The sequence below is a fragment of the Indicator indicator genome, chromosome Z (genome assembly GCF_027791375.1).
Source record: "Indicator indicator isolate 239-I01 chromosome Z, UM_Iind_1.1, whole genome shotgun sequence".
Taxonomy (NCBI): domain Eukaryota; kingdom Metazoa; phylum Chordata; class Aves; order Piciformes; family Indicatoridae; genus Indicator; species Indicator indicator.
The window spans coordinates 75,615,824-75,635,136 of NC_072053.1; the positions used below are offsets into that span (position 1 = coordinate 75,615,824).

General features: G+C 40.0%; 1 protein-coding gene across 1 annotated transcript in view; it reads left to right on the forward strand.

Annotated features, from left to right (window-relative positions):
* The window catches only part of FBXL17 (F-box and leucine rich repeat protein 17), a 288,290-nt gene that overhangs the window by 81,627 nt on the left and 187,350 nt on the right, over positions 1-19,313 (forward strand). The window contains exon 5 of the mRNA XM_054398055.1: positions 18,633-18,740. Within this exon, the coding sequence (XP_054254030.1) occupies positions 18,633-18,740 (108 nt within the window). The remainder of the gene's footprint in view (positions 1-18,632; positions 18,741-19,313) is intronic.

The window sequence follows — 19,313 nt, forward strand, 5'->3', positions numbered from 1 at the left end:
GACTCCCAGGTTGCTCTCCACAGGGCTGCTCTCCAGCAGATCACCTCCCAGACTGTACTGATGTAGTTTATTATTCCTCCCCAGATGCAAGACTCTGCACTTGTTGAACCTCATTTGGTTCCTCTTTGCCCAGCTCTCCAGTCTGTCCAAGTCTTGCTGGATGGCTGCACAGCTGTCAGCTGTATCAGCCAAGCCTCCCAAGTTTGGTGTCATTCGTGTGCGGACTACCTTAAGTGATTCTGGTTTTGGCAGGGGGGTTGGACCTGATATGTCTTGAGGGTCCTTTCCAACCTCTAATGTACTGTGATACTATGACAACAGTTACGGGGGAATTTCCTACTGAGATGCAACTGAAGTGAGCTTTATAGACTGTCAGTGATAAGCAAGAACTAGTTATGGACCATCTAAGAGGAGATTTAATTAATGGGGTAGTGCTGAGTAGTCCACAGAATCTGGTGCACAATCTTGCACTATGAACACCTGTTAGTAGAAGTGACCATTATATATTGCAAATCAGCATAAAAAATAGACCAAAAAATGGACAAAAAAACACCCAAAAAACAAATCAACAATGTGATCTCTTACCTTTTAGGGCACACAACTTCAGGGAAGTAAGTAAAACAGAACAGATTATTAAAAAGAAGGGAAAATATCCAGAAAAGAAAAATAAATGCATGTAGTCAGTGGAAGATATTTAAGAAAGAAGAGGAAGCATGCAATGACAAAATTTTTTTAAATTACAAAACTTAACAACAAAGTTTAAACCTGAGGGAAATCATCTGAGGCAAGAATGTACCCACTAAAAGTTGAATTTGCAGCCACATGAAGGAAACAGTAGCATGAAATCTTGCAGATTAATTTTAAGCATGTGATAAAGCAATAAACATACAAAGATCAGGTACCAAAAAAGTAAGCTATTGAAGAACATTTTCATAGATGACTCAACCATGGGAACATTGTTGAAGAGGTTGTAATGCCAGCTTGTACAGATGCTAAATTAATTTCTCACAGTGCTCTTCACTGCAGAGGACTCCTAAGGCCAGAGCCTCCCTTCCTAGAGAGCTTCTCAGAGGTTGTGTTTGAAATTGAAATGCCTACAGAAGTGTGGAGCATATGCGCATACTGTCATGTTATAGCAAAATGAAATGACTAGCTAGCATTCACTACAGAGTTCTTGAATTCAAGTATAAAATACCAAATTACTAATGGCCATGTATAACCTCTTGCTTTATCCTCTGATGACTCCAGGGTGACAAATGCAACATTAGCTATTTTACTTGTTTGTTTTTATTGTTTTAATATTTATATCCATGATACAGAGATTTATGGGACAGTGAGCCATGCAAATGCATTGGACACACCAGCTGAAATGGTGATAGAAAGTGGAGTTTGTGGTTAATAATAAAAACTGGTTTTTTTTTTTTTTGCATCCACCTATTAAAAACTTCTCAAGAGACGTAGGCATCAAGAGGATGAGAGGGATTGTCTTTGAATTGCTGAAGAATACTAACCATAGGAAATGGGGGCGTAACAGTGGCGGATATTCAGTTAAGTTTGAAAAGTGAAGTTACACAACCTGTTGAATAGCTTTGTTGATTCACTGCTGCATTTATCTAAAGAGGAATAGCATTACATTACTGTTATGTAAAGAAGAAAGTAATTGTGCCTTTTTTTTTATAGCATTGATTATAACTAGTTATGCATGGAAGAATAATTTCGTTATTGGTGGTAATGCTATTTAGTGTACTGTTGTATATTTAAGGTTCGTTCTACTAAATGTTTTTCAACATTTATGTCCTTTTATATGCAGAGATCATGTCAAGACTGACTGGAAAAGAATTTAGTTTTATTCAATTTGAGACAATGAAATTGCTTCATATATTTTTAGATAGTTGTTACATACCAGGGATGTTACTTAGAAGCTATGACTAAAAAATATTTTGTGAAGTCCATAATGCCTTCAGCTTCCTTGTGTCAGAGTTTTAGCCTTAGTTTTCATGTGTGTCTCTTCTGTTTTATCTTTTTTTTTTACAAAAGATGTAGCAAAGAGAATGTATGGTAATATATGTGAAGAGTTTTTATTTAAGTTTTAGCAAGGAGTTCAGTAATAGATTATGAAAAAATTGTTTCGTAATGAATAGGTGCTTACTTTGAGAAAATATATGAAGATTTCAAATGCACACTGAAATTACTAAGAGCATTTGGTGGCTGTGTATTTTCTTAATAGTTAATAAGCTTCTCAAATTATTAGTATATTTACTAATAAACTTAAATACTTTTTTGATTTAGGAAAGTATTGGCATGAGTGTAGCATCAGCTATTCAAGCACTTTGTTATGAAGAGAACATACAATAGACTGAATGGGAATGGACCTTTAAAGGTCATCTAGACTCACCCCCCTGCAATGAGTAGAACATCTTGAAAATTACTGCTGATTTTGATGAAAACCAGTAATCTGAAAATTATTGTCAGCTTTCTCAACAATCTTGTTATGATTTTAGCAGGCACAGCACCATACAGTCTCAGATACTGTCAGTGCAGTACTAATTGTTTACATTTTTATACCTCTGAGCCTGAAATTTTTGGCCATATCAGCAAGCATTTGAAAGATGTAAACATGAAGAGAAAGAATGATATAAGTTGGTACAAAGCAATACAACTGCAACAAAATGCACAAAAGTGGCATGATCTTCAAAAATCCTGAGCATACCAGCAATGTTGTATTTAGAGTAAATTTGGTTTTATATAACCAAATTAGATATACTTTTTAGGGGAATTGTTTGGTTTTGGTCTAGCCTGTGCTTTAAAGACTCTGTGCCTGCTGGGATTTATTTTGTAGCACCATTCTACATGGCACGCATGGAGTCAACAAGTTCCTCAAAATTCTGATCCCTGATAGAAGGAGAGGGATCCTTGGAGGAACATGGCTTTGGAAAATCAAGGGAGAGTGAATCATCCTTCTCACTATGCACTGACCCATCTGAAAATGTGTATAATCACAGAATTGTCAGGGTTGGAAGGGACCTTAAGGATCATGTAGATCCAACCCCCTTGCCGTGGGCAGGGACACTTTCCACTAGATCTGGCTGCCCAGAGCCACATCCAACTTGGCCTTAAAAACTTCCAGGGATTGGGGCTTCCATCACCTCTTTGGGTAACCTGTTCCAGTGTCTCACCACCCTTATGCTGAAGAACTTCTTCCTAACATCTAATCTAAATCTACCTTCCTCTAGCTTGGATCCATTCCCCCTAGTCCTGTCACTACCCAACATCCTAAAAAGTACCTCACTAGCTTTCTTGTAGACCCCCTTCAGATACTGGAAGGCCACAATAAGGAGCATTCTCTTCTCCACACTGAACAACCCTAATTCTCTCAGCCTGTCCTTGTAGTAGAGGAGCTCCATCCCTCTGGTCGTCCTCATGGCCCTTCTCTGGACATGTTCCATCATGTCCATATCCCTCTTGTAATAGGGGCTCTAGACCTGGATGCAGTACTCCAGGTGGAGTCTCAAAAGAGCAGTGTAAAGGGGGAGAATCAACTCTGTCAACCTGCTGGCCACACTTTTCTTGATGCAACTGTTACAAATATGCTAGCCAAAAAAAATGTCTTTTAAAATTTTATTGAGAATAAAGGCAAGCAAACAGCAGGTGCTGGGCTGGGGGGACAATGCACAGCAACCGCTACAATTACTTCTCTAATTTTATATAGCTATGTTATCTACATAACAAGCTTATGCTAAATAGAAGGCATGGATATGATAATGAGCTCTCGGAATGGGGTGCTCCTGCGCATTCTACTTGGCAGAAGTCTTCTGGGGGGGTCAAGAAAGAAATCTCACAGTGTCTGCTGAATAACCTCCCACCTTAAGCATGCACTATTCCCAAGGTTTCTTATCTAAAATCCACATTCCAAGACAGAGCTTGGAAAAGCTGGTACAGCTTTTATCTCTGGTCTGACGCCTCCAGAGCTTGATTTGTCCGATTTAAAAGTCTTTGAGCTTTTCGAAAACAGCTTCTTGCGATCTTTCAAAACAAGCTCCTTGAACTTTACTCCTAACTCACCCTTTAACACAAATCACTTATTACATTCATAACACAGCTCAGGATATGGTTGGCTTTCTGGCCTGCACGTGCACACTGGTACCCCCAAGTCCTTTTCTTCAGGGCTGCTCTCAAGCCAGTCACTGTGCAGCCTATATCAGTGCCTGGGATTGCCCAGGCCACATGCAGGACCCTGCACTTGGTGATGCAGGCCCACCTCTCCAGCCTGTCAAGGTCCTTCTGGATGGCATCCCTTCCTTTCAGCGTGTCAGCCTGTGTCGGTGTGAGCTGAAATTCAACCCCCCCCCCCCCGACAATAACCAGGCTAGCTCAGTCTGGAAGCAAATGAAAAGCTGTATTTACAAGCAGAGTCTAAAATCTACAATGAAATGCAATGAATATGTACAAATATACAAAATTCACAACATTCACAAATATATACAATCAACAGAAAAAGCACAATCGATCTCCCTTTGCTTCCCCCCAAGGGGACCCTCCCAAAGGGGCCTCCCTCTCCCAGGAGCTTCCCCCCCAGACCCCCCTGGACAGAGAAGCAGAGTTTAGTTAGAGCAGAAAGTTGTTAACTTAACTGCCAAGGTCAGTGTGTTATCTTCAGCCAGAAGAGAAGAAGAAACAGCAGCCAGACAGCCCAGCAACTGCCCCCACTGCCAAACGCAGAATGTGCAGAATGCCTACTTTGTTTTGGGTAATAGTTCTTAAACATTTCTATCTATCCAATGGAAGTGTTTAGAACAATGGTTATTTTGCTTTCTTACACCCAATAGTGACTTATTTACATTCTTTCACTTTCTCTGTTCTGAACTTTGCAAGGAAAAATTAAAAAGACAGTTTCAAACCATCACACAGCCATACCACACAGCTAGGAGTCGTTGGCAGACTTGCTGAGGGTGCACTCAATGCCACTGTCCATGTCATTGACAAAGATGTTAAACAAGACTGATCCCAGTACTGATCCTTGAGGGACTCCACTTACTCACTGCCTCCACTTAGACATGGACCCACTGACAATCACTGGTTGGGTGTGGCCATAACGCCAGTTCTTTATCCACTGAGTGGTCCATCCATCAAACCCGTATTTTACCAGGTTGGAGATCAGGACTGTAATAAAAATGTGTATTTTTATATATTTTTTTAATTAATATTTCTTGGCAGTGGAATCTTCAAACAAACACCACCATAACTTATTTACAAAATGTATTCACAGGTTCAGTTATTCGGTTGTGGGTTTTCCACAGCACATAAAAAGACAGTTAAATGATTAAAGCACAGATCTAGTATTTCCAATACAGCAATTCAAATTGGAAATACAGGTGCTGTGATCTGTGGTTTTCCCACAAATGGGATTCTGTGTAAGATTAGGTGGGTACTCACAATTTGCTCCTCTGTCTGGTATTTTCCCAGATGCTGTGGCTATAATTTGAGCAGTTCTTGACTCAGAGGGGGCTAGGGGGCCTCTCTCTTGTTGTGCCTAGTCGCTGGGCTGTAGCCTCTTCTCCGATTCAGTTCCCTTGGGCTTTTCCACTTTCTGCATTGGTCCAGGTGCAAGGCCTGGTTGAAGTTGTTGGTCTGCTGGAGCAGGTTCTTCAGCTGCTACTCGGACAGCATTTGGCTCTTGTCTCTTCGTGATAAGCAGGCCCTTAGCTGCTACTCCAGCAGCTCTAGTTGCATGCTGGGTGAGAACAAGGCAAGTTGCCTGATTTCTTGGCTGGTTTAAATACTGTGCCTAGACAATTAATGTCCTTTGGTAACACAAACCCCTGATAACTGGAGATATGGGATGGGTCATGGGGCATATCTAAACATGGCCAGGGGCACACACAGTTCACAACTGTGTTACAAAGTTAATTACACGTGGTACATGTTTATCTGTACCCCAGGAAGTGTCCAGGTTTGCACATTGATGGGTGCTTGCAATGTTAATCACACATGCTATACATTTGCCTTGGCCATCTGGACCTCAGGAACTGTCCGGGTTAGCACATTTGCATGGTATCTCAAAAACTTTAAGAAAATATTTGAACAGGAGTTATTTAATACAACTAGGAACTTAATGTTCTAAGTGTCTATTTTTGTTAAGATAAAATGTTCACATTATTCTAAAAGATAACTTTTACAGTCACATTTATTAACTCTTAAATATATGATGCCAAGGGATATATCCTATTTTTCTTCTGGGTAATTTTATAAACATGAGTAAATACTAAATACTTGCTGTCTTTGTGTGCTTGTAAGCTGTACAGGTTACAATGCCTGTGCTACCATTGTCTTATGTATTAATGCGATGTAGGTCTTAGAAGCATGTATTATTGATTGCATTGCATACTAGGAATGTGCTTACATCTTGGCAAGATGAAGGGATTTAGGAGTTTGATTAGTTATAAACACTTCTTTATCAGTGTTTTGACTTTCTTCAGTTTGTTTATCACTTTGTTTCACTGAGGAAACATAGTGAGAAATCTGTCAAATATTGGCCCCTATAGCATATCACAGTGACACACATTTTAAGTTTTGGTATATGGTAGACAGTACATTTATACTGCTCTGTTGTTTTGTTATGTGACAACCTGTCAGAAGCAACTATTTCTGAGCTGGTATATTTTGTAATTCTAATACAAATACAAATGCCACTGTTTGTCTGCAAATAAGTTTGTTTTGTTTGTGTTGGGGTTTTTTAATTTTAAAAATTTTCTGAAATTTTAATCCTTATCAAGTTATGTATACATGCCGTTTGATGAGAGATGTGGAGTTTTATTCTGGAATCAGTGTTTTGCCAATGCAGAATAAATATATTTTGATAATAAATTTTGTCTTTTGGTAGGAAGGCAATATTTTACAAGCTGAAGAATTATTCTACAATTTTATTTGAATTTTGCAGAAAATTAGAGTGTGCTTATAGTCTTGTTCAATATAAGTACATTCAAACTGTACTTTATCAAATTGTGACTTAATGAGAGTCAGATATCACTTATATTGAGAGCTGAGATTTGTTTTCTAACCAAGAGATTTAAACCAATTTGAAGATAGCAGTTGTTAATTTATTATTTCAAACTTAGAATGTTCCAAATTTGCTGTTTTGTTTATTATTAGTTAATTCAGTGGATAAACCAGATCAGGATAGAAGATGGCTGTGTCGTCTATCAATATTGATAATAGCATAAGACCAAGCAGTGATACTCTTTGCTACAAAAATAGAAGGAATACTTTGTACTCCCTTTGGCTGATCTATTTGTAGTTTTATATCTAAAAATTGTTAGGTGAATTATGAAGATTTTTGTATGAACTTGCACTATTACCAAGATAAAACAGGAAGACTGTTCTTTAGAGCCAACTGTTCAATCCTCGTAAAAAACGAGGAGGAAACATTAAATCCAAATGCATTCTAAAAGAATATTTCATAAAAATATGCTTCCCTTAAGCTGAATACTCAATTGAGCAGTTGAGTTAAAAAAAAAAAAGATTTTTTTTTAAGTATACTTACAGTATTTTAAAGTAGTTCATGAGACCAGCTGGTCAAAATACTCCTTTCTTTACCCTACTCTTTACACTCTTGCCTATCTTTTCCTCTCATATTGTGGGCATAATACTAAGTCCTGAACTAATGTCTAAGTATGAAGAGAAAAAGACAGTAATGCAATCTTCTTTATTCTTTTCCTCCTCTCAGATGGGAGGGTGGGGTGACATTTGTTGTACAGAGCATCATCAAGAAAGTACATTCTTATGAGGTCTGTGTTAGCCAAGGGTGCACAGGGCAAAAACTCTAGGCAGATGTCACAGGCAGATGTCACATTCTCATCTCAAAAAGAGAAAGCTACAGTAGTCCTTCACAGACACAGAAGAGTAAGTGCATAAGGAGTACATCCAGACCCAGTTACGTATTAGGCTGCATCAGAGGCAGTTAAGGCCTTCTCTGAAGATCTGCTTAAATTATTGTGTTAGTCATGTGCTGTGAATTGTTGATTCTGATGGAGTAGGTCATGCTGTAAGATTCACCTTACAATATAGTCTCTGTTTCTGTATTCCATGATTACATTTCAGCTTAAATGGTGAGACACATTTCAAGAAACAGGTTTCTGAAATAAATTATGTTTTAGGATAAAAGTAGATCTTAAAATACTGTGGAAGAATTTTGGGGTTGTTTTCCTTGCTTTTAAAAAATTACTTAAATTGAGTCATCCCATTCAGTTAATAATGACACAATGTTTACTGCTCTTACTAAAAAGCAGTGTTCTATTTTATCCAGGAGAGCGTGAGGGGAGTTTGTATAAATACTTTAATAATGCAAAGACGCCAAACAAAGCTTATAAACCCAGACTGTGAAAACACAGGTCTAAACTTAAAAATATGTATTAAAAACTGGGAATTATTTCAACTTTATTATGATTATTTCCTTCAAAGATGAAAGAATATAATTATTCATGTTTTTCTATTTTGAGTGCTTATAGCAGCTGACTACACACCTTAAATCTCCTCTTACTTTTGCAAGTTAAATATCAGAGTTGTTGAATTTATTTTATGATTACGCGAATGGTTAGATTTATCCATATATGTTAATGAATGTGAGGAAGTCCTGATGCAAGGTGAGGGCGCTGTTTTGCTTCAGGCAGCCCCCCACATGGTGCCTCTTTTGCCTTCTCATTTGGATAACCCTCAACTTCCAGTGCCCCATACTTGTTTTGCAAGCGAAAGTGAGGAAGTGGGAAAGTGAGGGGATCCGTGAGGGGTTTCTCTTGCGTCTCCTAACAGGGACCTGTATCCATTCTCCTCTGCTTCTTGGATCTCCTCCCTCTGCTAGGGGAGTCTGCAGATCCTGGTACCTGAAATCCAACTCCCTTTCGCATTCCCTTACAGTCGTCGGCCTTGCCACTTCCTCCTTCAGTTCAGCCACTAGGTTAAGCAGATAATCAAGCTGCTTGCACCTAAGACAGGTGTCGTCTCCACTGCCCTCCATTTCAAGTGCCAGGCTCCAGCACTCTCTGCAGCTAGTTGCCTGGACACTTGCATGTTTATGTTCGACCTCAGTCTGGGTTGACACAGATCTTTTGGAAACAGCCTTACTCCGAGTCACAACCATCCCTAAACCTACCTGCGTGACCTAACTAGAGAAGACTTCAGCAACAAATTCACGGGACTCAGCACCTCCCTCTGCTGAAAACCCCCACCCTCCGCTACAGCAGTCTCCGCTGACGCTGCACCTGCCTCTCTTGAGATGCTGTTTCGGGGGGGCATGATGGGGGAGTGTGAGGGAGCAATGTGCTGCTTCGCACGGAGTGCTGCTTGGGTCTTGCCTCGGTGTGCTGCAGTTGCAGATCTGCCCTGACTGGTCTCCCTCGCTGGGATTTAAATGTGCCGCTATAGCAGTCTCCGCCCACGCTGTGCCTGCCTCTTCAGAGAGAAAAGCTGGCTCAGGGGCCTGGGGGAGTAATGTGCTGGTTCGCATGTTGTGCTGCCTGGGTCTTGCCTCGGTGCGCTGCAGCTGCAGATCTGCCTTGTGTAAATTTTACTATTTTTTAACTTCTAGTGTAACATCGTGATCTCTGTTTGACCTTTTGTCATTGACTGAGTTGAACCTGCTGCTGTTATTCATACCATGCTTGCAGTCATGCCAGCTTGAAAAAGTGAAAATGCTAACCGGGTCCAAGTATTATGGGGCTTGAAGTTCAGATTGCAACATGGGAGGCTTCCTGTTTTGGTTGCTGCTTCTGAATTCCGGCTTCATGGATGTGGTCTGTTTTCTGCAGACATGACAGCGCAAAGAGTGGGAGTTGAGTAGCTGCTGGGTTTGGTTTTAAAAGCTTTATGCTGGTTCCCCCCCTCTCCCCCCGTATGTTTCACTATGCTTCTTCATACATTGTATTATTAGATTAATTAGATTATTAGCTAACGTAATTACATATTGTGCTTATGATATGTTATGTTACATTCAACTCTTATCTCTTTGTCTCAGCCCTGAGTTGTGTGTGTCACTCTTCCCTTCACTTTTGTGTTGGGAGAGCAGGCAGTTTAACCATTGCACTGAACTATTACATGCTCCATTAAAAAGTAATATAAAAAGTGTTATTCAGAGTGACAATGTCATTTTTCCCTATGTGACAGTGAGGGATTATCTGATCATAATTCTTTACCTAGCCTTTATTTCTTTCTTCACCCTTTGGTGAAGGGTGCAAAAAATGCAACAACTTTTACATTGCATCGTAGCAAGCAATTGGTTGCTACATTTCAGTATAGAGGTAGCAATGTAAATTTAGCTAAGCAGGAAGAACCTATGTAGATAGACACCTTTAGTTAGGTAGTTTCTCTCAAAACTATTTAGTGGCTGTGACTGTGTTTGTTGGTTTTTTAATTATACTTAATGTCTTCTGATAGAACAGTGGTATACTGGCTGCCTTTGTTTAGATAGAGATTCCTCTATGTGATTTCTCTGTATTTGCTATCGTTTTGGGTTTTTGTTTGTGTATTATATCTGATTGAGTTTACCTTTGAACTGGTGAACTGAGTTAGTCCAGGGTAAATGCCTTCACTCTGTGTGATTTGCATATATCTTGTGAAATGAATGTATTTCAGGAGTTTTGGTAAAAAGCAAAAATAAAGAAGCTATGCTTGAGGTTAGCCTAGCTGCCTATCTGGTCAGTTATGGCATGGAAGGATTTCAGGAAAAACAGGGCAGGGAGAGAATGCACATTGGGTATGTGATACCACAGTATTGGAGGGCCTGTCCATGTGCTTCATGCATGGCAGATTTCTCAGTGGCTTGTATGTGGACCTTAGTCTGTAGTATCTCATAATGTGCAAGTAAGACAAGAAAGTGTTAAGACTGATTGAGTTTTGTGTATACCTGTCTCCTTTCCAACATAAACTTGAATTTTAGTAAGTCCTGTCTGACTTTTCCCTTCTTCCTGTACTGCCCCAAAATAAGTATTGTGAAGCTGGTGTCTGACCAAGACAGGTAAAGGTTTATGGAGTAAGGAATTGGGGGGAAAGAGGTTTCTTCTACTGTTACTGCTGACTTCCACAGTAGATACTTACAAGCATGGCAGCCTTACTGTAACTCTGCTTACGTGAGAACATTTTAGTCTGGCAGCGTTTCTCTTGCTAGGGGTCTTTGTTCTAGGGAATCTTTTGCATATTTTTCAAACTTCTATTCATGTATTTTGCATGAAAAAAATATGCATTAAGGTAACTTACGTTACATTGGACCTGTTTGAATAAGAGAAAATGTGTTGTCTGATAGTTGTTATTTATATTCCTATCTCTTTTTCAGTTATTTTTGTTTCAGCTTCTGTAAATTTAATAAATGAGCCTCATAATAAATGAGGTGTTTTAGTTGGAATATAAGTGGCTTGCTCATATTGTGTATCTCAAACTTTAATTACAATATTTGCTTCAGAGCTCAATTTATTGATTAGAATGTAAAATAAACTAATAATTAGATAATCTAATTCAGAATACTAAAAATACTGAACTTCTGTAAACTTCCAGAACTGGAATTCATATATAATAGGCTGCAATACATGAAAAGAAAATTACTAAACTATGTATCTCGTATCATAGATCTTTTTAACAGGAAAAAAATCTATGCCATAGACTCCAGACCAGTGTATTTTCCATTCACGGTGCTTTAGTGCATAACTTACAAATCTGTCCTCATCATGCTATATTACTTTTTCAAAGCAAGACTAACATCAAGCAAAACACTATGAATGCAAGTCAATGAATGTCGACTAGGTAATCCAATTATTGAAGATTCTTGGAAGAGCAGTACTGTGATCTGTTAGAGAATTGGGTGTGAATTTCTGCATCTTTTTTGACAAGTCATTTCTGTAGAACCGTAGTATATTTTCAATGATCATCTGTTTTAAGATGGTGCTAGTCTAATGTGTTTCAATAGTATGGCTGAATGCCAGGTATTTATATGCTAAAATATGTGTTAGTTTGTGGAAGTCATAAAGTACATGTTTCATGTACCTGTTCTATTTTCTTAGTGGTGAATAGGGCTTTGAAAGTAATGTAACATACTGTCGCAGAGAGGGGGATTAGGGATGGAGGATGGTGATTATTAATTATGAATTATGAAAATATGAGTTATGAAAATCATTATGCATTATTATTATGAATATTCGATTAATAACTTTATATTGATTCAGATGCACAGTTGTAATAATATAGACCATAACTGATTTAGTATTTACAATTATACCCAATTATAATATTTACAGTCAATTTCTAATTAAGGCAACGAAAGGGTGCAGTTCCGCCGCTTGTCCACTAGATGGAGACTCGACAAGATGCAGCTGCTAGCTATGTATAGAGATATTTATAATGCTATCATGAGGCAAGTTAAGCTAGAAATATCACGCGGCTACATGGGGGGGGGGCACTTTGAATAGAATGTTGCTTAATGTTATACACATGAAAGATACATTCTGTCTTTCTGTGTAGCGAGACAAGTTGCCGGGTCATGCTGGCTCGCTGGTTATCTGCCTGGGGCTCATATCCGGGCGATGACTTTCTTTCTCCCTCACAGCATAGTGGGAAGGGGCAAGGTTTGCTTTCTCCTCCTGCGGTCTGCAGGGAGGAGCTGGCTCCCTGACCAGAGGATCGGCTCAGCAGGGCTGGGTCCTTTCGGTGGTCGGCCTTCGTGACCGTGGGCGGTTCCTGTAGGCGGGTTTTTGGTGGGGGTGCAGTGACGCGATGCTTCCCCCTCGGCTCGGCTCGAGGAGAGCTGACGCTGCCGAATATCAGCGACTGTTTTCCATTTAAATTACAACACTGCAGTCGTTGCCTTTGATTTCAGTGGAGAGGCTATCTTTTGCTCTCTCTTTCCCTCGGGGAAATCCCGGGTGCTTCGCCCTGGTACGGGCTGCGGAGCAGCTACAGTGGGCGGCTCCCTTTCTCTCCCGCAAATGGCAGGGGCTACGCAAGATGCGTTTCTGCTTATTTGGCTGCTTATGGCTACTTAATTAGCTTGCCCCAAATGTGGACTGCCTGGCTTGGGCTGGTTCTTCCCCCTTTGGGCTTTCTTAGCTTACCCTCTCTCGGGGCTTCCCTCAGTCCTTTCGACTGGACTTGATTTCACCCTCTCTCGGGCAAACGACGCTGAGGTTCTATCAGCGAAGGGGTCATCCTTTGCGGGTCCTGGAGGCAAGCTCGGTGGGCTGGCTTCCATGTTTGCAGAGGCTTCCAATGTGCTTGCGTGTGAGAAGACTTACAGCTTGCGCAGCGCGAGCTACATAAGGAGTGAAAGCAAAAGGAGAGAGCAAAGCAGTAGACAAATGGAGTAATACTTATAGATTCTTGAGGCTGGAGGTCAATGGCCAATGGGCACACTTGCCAACAACCTGCTTCCACCTGTAGAAAAGGTGAAGCTAGAATTATGCCCTTAGATGGCAAGAGCATAGTCATGCCATTGAGATGGGTGCCTGCAGTTGTTTACTCCCTTGGGAGACAGGCTGGCACCTGAGCCTTTTGTCCTTCTCTCCTGAAAGGAGGGTGGAAGGGGGGACTTACCAGAACATGTTGGGACAAGTTAGCTGGTATCTGGGGGCATAACTCTGGGCATGTGATGCCTTCACTACACATACACTGACATATTGCCTTATGAAGAGACAAGTTGCATAGTCATAGAATCATAGAATGGTAGGGGTTGGAAGAAATCTTTGGAGATTCTCAAGTCCAACCCCTTGCCAAAGCAGAATCACCTAGGGCAGGACACACAGTGTCCAGACAGGTTTTGAAAGTCTATAGTCCAGTGCTCCATCACCCTCCCAGCAAAGAAGTTTTTTCTCATGTTGAGGTGGAACTTCCTGTGTTCTAGTTTGTGTCTGTTGCCCATTGTCCTATTACAAGGCACTGCTCAAAAGAGAGTGCCCTCTTCTTGACACCTATCCTTCAGATATTTGTAAACATTATTAAGATCCCCTCTCAACCTTCTCTTCTCCAGACTAAATACACCAGGCCTTTCCTCCAGTCCTTTAATAGTCCTTGTAGCCCTTCATTGGATTCTTCTCTAGTATTTCCCTGTCCTCTTGAACTGGAGAGCCCAGAATTTGACATAGGACTCCAAATGTGATCTCACTAGGGCTGAGTAGAAGGGCTGAAGAACCTCCCTTGACCTGCTGGCCACACTGTTCTTAATGCACCCAAATATATCATTGGCCTTCTTAGCTACAAGGGGACATTTTTGTCCCTGGATAATTTATTGTCCACCATGACTCCAAGGTCCTTCTCCGTGATGCTGCTTTCCAACAAGTCAACCTCTAATCTGTACTGGTTATTCTTTCCCAGGTGCATGACTGTACAGTTACCCTTGTTGAACTTCATTAGGTTCACTTTTGTCCCTCTTTCCAGTCTGTCCAGCTCTCACTGAATGGCAGCACAGCCTTCTCATGTGTCAGCCACTCCTGCCAGTTTGTATCATGAGCAAACTTGCTGATGGTATGTTCCATCCCTTCATCTAGATCATTGATGAATATGTTGAATAAGACTGGATACAGTATTGACTCCTGGGGAGCACCACTAGCTACTGGTCTCCAACTGAACTCTGCATCATTGATAATGACCCTCTGAGACTATACTTTAGCCGTCCACTCTTCTAACACATACTTTCTAATTTTACCTATGAGGATGTTATGGGAGACAGCGTCAAAAGCCTTGCTGAAGTTGAGGTAGACAACATCCACTACTCTCCCTGCACCTGTTCAGTTACCCCATCATAGAAGGCTACCAGTCTAACATGATTTCCTCTTGGTAAATCCATGCTGGCTGCTCCTGACAGCCTTCTTTTCTTCCATATGCTTAGAGCTGATCTCCAGAATGAGCTGTTCCATAACTCTTCCAGGGATGGAGGTAAGCCTGACTGGTCTGTAGTTTCTTGAGTCTTCCTTCTTGCCCCTCTTGGAAACTAGGGTGACGCTGGCTTTCCTCCCATCTTCAGGGACCTCTCCTGTTCTCCATGATCTTTCAGAAATGATGGAGATCGGTAGAGCAACATCAGCCAGCTCCCTGAGCACCTGACGGGGCGCATGGATTTATGTATGTTCAGCTTACTCAGAAGATCTCTAACCCAATACTCGCTGACCACTGGAGAGTCTTCCTTCAGACTTTCTGTGTTAATTCCAGGGTCTGGGACTCCTGGAGGCAGGTCTTAGCAGTAAAGTTAAGAGCAAAGAAAACATTCAGTAACTGCCTTCTCTGCATTCTCTCTTACAGGGCTCCCACCTCATTCAGTAGTGAGCCCACATTTTCTCTGGTCTTCCTTTTACTGGTGATGTATTCGAATAAGCTGGTAAAGGGTCTAGAGAGCAAGTATTATGGGGAGTGGCTGAGGGAATTGGCATTGTTTAGTCTGGAGAAGAGGAGGCTGAGGGGAGATCTCATTGCCCTGCAACTACAGGGCAACTACCTAAAGGAGGTCATAGTGAGGTGGAGGTCAGTCTTTTCTCCCTGATATCAGGTGATAGAACAAGAAGAAAGAGACTGAAATTGTGCCAAGGGAGGTTCAGAATGGATAATAGGAAAAATTTCATTATGAAAAGAGTGGTCAGCCATTGAAACAGGCTGCCCAGGGAGGTGGTACAGTCACTCTCTCTGGATGTGTTCAAGAAACATGAACATGGCACTTGAAGACATGGTTGAAAGGCCGTGGTAGTCTTAGTTTGACAGTTGGACTCAATGATCTTACAGGACTGTTCCAAGTGAAACAATTCTGTGATTCCATAATTCTATGATGCTACAAACATTCCTACAGTTCTCACAAGTGACCAGTCCCTTTTTCCACATGCTGCAAACATCTTTCTTCCTTTTTTTTCAGCATCTCCTTGCTGATCCATGCAGTTTTTCTTCCTCCTCCTTTTTTTTTTTTTTTCTTTTTTTCTTTTAACTCAAGGGAATGCATCTGTCTTGAACTTGAAGGAAGTGATGCTTGAATATTAACCAGCTCTCTTGGGCCCTGCCCTACCTTCTAGCATCTTAGTCCACAGGATCCTCTAACTAGGTCTGTGAAGAGACCAAAGTTAACTTTAACCCTCCTGAAGTCCAGGGCTGCAATCCTACTTGCTGCCCGGCTTCTTCCTTGTATGACACTCAACTCTACCATGTTATGATCACTACTGCTAAAGCTGCCCCCAGCCTTCACATCTCTGCACTTCTTTGTTCATTAATGCAACGTCCAGCAGCACACCTTTCATTGTTGCCTTTTCCACAACCTGTGTCAGGAAGTTGTCATGAATGCAACACAAGAGCCTTCTGTGCTGTGTGTGCCTTGCAGTGTGGCCTTTCCAGCAAGTATTGGGGTGGCTGAAGTCACCGATGAGCACCGGGGCAAGTGATCTTCAGGGTACTTCCACATCTTCTTCAGAACAGTTTTGACAATATTTGTAATAATCATTGCATACATGCCATTGCTGATTTCCCATGTATTTTTTATCTGTATTTCTTCAATCTCATATTCACTTTATGAGAAACCATTATTGTGAAATTGCAAGTATGCATGCATGTATGTGTATATATATAAACCTAAATGTATGTTTTTCTTCCCAGCTAATACACTCACAGGAGAGTGTGATCATGTGTTAGGAGTTACTAACCAAGCAGAATATCAAGTGGCCCTCATTACAGGCTGCCTGTATGGGAATCGCATTATTAAAATATCAATTGCTATAAATGACATAAGGTATGAAAAAGAAGTAATATATTCCTGGACACTGGTATAGTAAAGAACGGTAACTGAGAGGTTACAGTAGTAAATAAGAAAATTTTTACAATGTTTTCTGGTAAACCTCAAAATCAGCTTCTGCAGGTGGTGGAGTATTGTTTGCTGATAGAAAGGGACAGGATCTGTTCTCTGAATTGAGTTTAAAGACAGCTACAGATTCAATGTGATGTTATTTTATTTGTAAGTCAAGATTTAAGAATAGAAATTGCTCTTTCTACTTGCAAAATGCTTGTCTAACATGTTGCTTTATACCACAGTAATTATAAAGCATATTCATGTGATGTTACATTACTTATGACAAATTATAAATTTTTCTAAACTTGAAAAATGATGAAGCTTTCATGGCATTACAGAAGTAATGAATAATCTTTTTATGAGTAGACAGATGCTGTATATCTAACAAGCACTGAATAGGTTCACTGTTAATCTGTAAACTATTTTTTAAATATATTGTCGTAATTCGGTGCTATTAACTTTTACCAAAACTAATTTTTCACAAATTTTGTAGAAAATGCAAAAAATCCTCTTATGAACAGAAGGTATTTTAAAATGCAGTAGTTCCTTTATTTGCATTCGTAACATCATTTTTAAAGAAGTCTTCATGTTGCCGAATGTCAGCTATATATAAAAAAATGTTTGGTTTTTGAAGCTTTATAATTAATTTATGATTCTGGGGATTTAAGCTATTGCTTTTTCATTACTACATTTTCTTGCTAGATAGTACAAACCTGTTTGAAACAGAGAACAATATTTTAATCCTCTGTAGAGAGAGTAGGGTAAGATGATAACAGGGTCATTCTCTTAGAGGAAACATAACGTTTCGGTTTATCTTCTACAGAGAAGCTTCTCTTTTCCCCTACAGAGAAGCTTCTCTTTTCCCCTACTGTAGTGCTGGTGGAATGTTAAACAGTAAGTCTTTGACTTCTGATAGTATTTATCAAAGGCTTTTAGAAGTCAATATGTTAAATTCCCAACTAGTGGCTATCCTCAGCTGAGTGGAGTATGCAAATCATGTCAGATTAAAAAAAGAATTTTGTTGCTACAGTGGGATTTTTTTTTGTTCAAGTAGTCAGACCATAGACATGGATCTACGTGGATACAACATGATCAGTACCCAAATTGGACTCAATCTGTTTAGCTCACCCTTTCCCCCTTTTTCGCTTGTTTTCAGTTTCCTTCTGAATACACAATCCCCAAAAACTTACCTTTTATTTTGCACATGTGCAACTCTCTCAGTAAGAAATTGTTGATTTCAGAAAGCCGCATTAGACCTATAACCATATTCAGGAACCTCAAATGAATACAGCGTATGTGTGATGTACCTATCATCTTTTTGGACTCACTTATCTCTGGACTGTTTTTCAGAAACTATTTTGCCAGTCTTCATCAAGGTCACCTTATTTAATCTGCTGCAAAGAATTACGCTTATGAAAAGGATTGCGTTTTGTAGTTATTACATTTTATTACACAAACTTAATTTGAAAGAAAAAAGATGTAGAATAGTAAATCACTATAATAAACTAGGTAACATCTCCATTCAACTGATAACTGACACCATGAGATAAAAGTTTGATATTAGCTTTGAGTTAAATGATAATAATATTTGGGCATGTGACCATCATTCTCTCCTTTCTTCTGTTTCTTCTCCTCCAAGAAGATGATTCTCCTCTGCCAAAGATGATCTTTCTTCTTTCTTTTCATGCAGATTTATAGATGTGTGTGTACACTTGATGTTTTGTCTCACACTCTTTAAGCAAATAATGACAGTAATACAAATAAAAAGGTAGAAAGTAACTAGTAAGATTGTATTACACATGCTCATATCACCTATTCAACTATTACTTGTGTATAATTTCTGTAGGTGACGGATCAGTCAGTGAAAGCTTTTGCTGAACATTGTCCTGAGCTGCAGTATGTTGGATTTATGGGCTGCTCTGTTACATCAAAAGGAGTCATTCACCTCACCAATGTAAGTACCATAACTACTTCTAGCTAGTCATCCATAGATATCAGATGGGATATGATGAAAAATACTATTGTGGATAGAAGCACAACAAGATAAATGAGCTTTGCTTTACTGAGCCAAACACATTGAGATTTCCCCGATATAAAACAACTGTAGCAGAAACATATTCAGGGGTTGATAGTTTTTCTAGGAAATAATAATACTTCTTAGATCCCACAAAATTCTGTAGTGGGAAGTGCAAAATTTGTAGAAAAATTCTTGATACAACAGATCTCATAGATTCATACAATGGCTTAGATTGGAAGGGACCCTGAAGATCATCTAGTTCCGACCCCACTGCCATGACCAGAGACACCTTCCACTAGACCAGGTTGCGTAACGCCTCATGCAGCCTGGCCTTGAACACCTCCAGGGAGGGGGCATTCACAACCAGGCAACTTGTTCCAGTATCTCACCATCCTTACTGTAAAGAATTTCTTCCTAATATCCAGTCTAAATCTGTCTTGCTTAAAGCTGTTCTCTCTTGTCCTATCACTACAAGCCCTTGTAGAAAGTCCTTCCCCAGCTTTCTTGTAG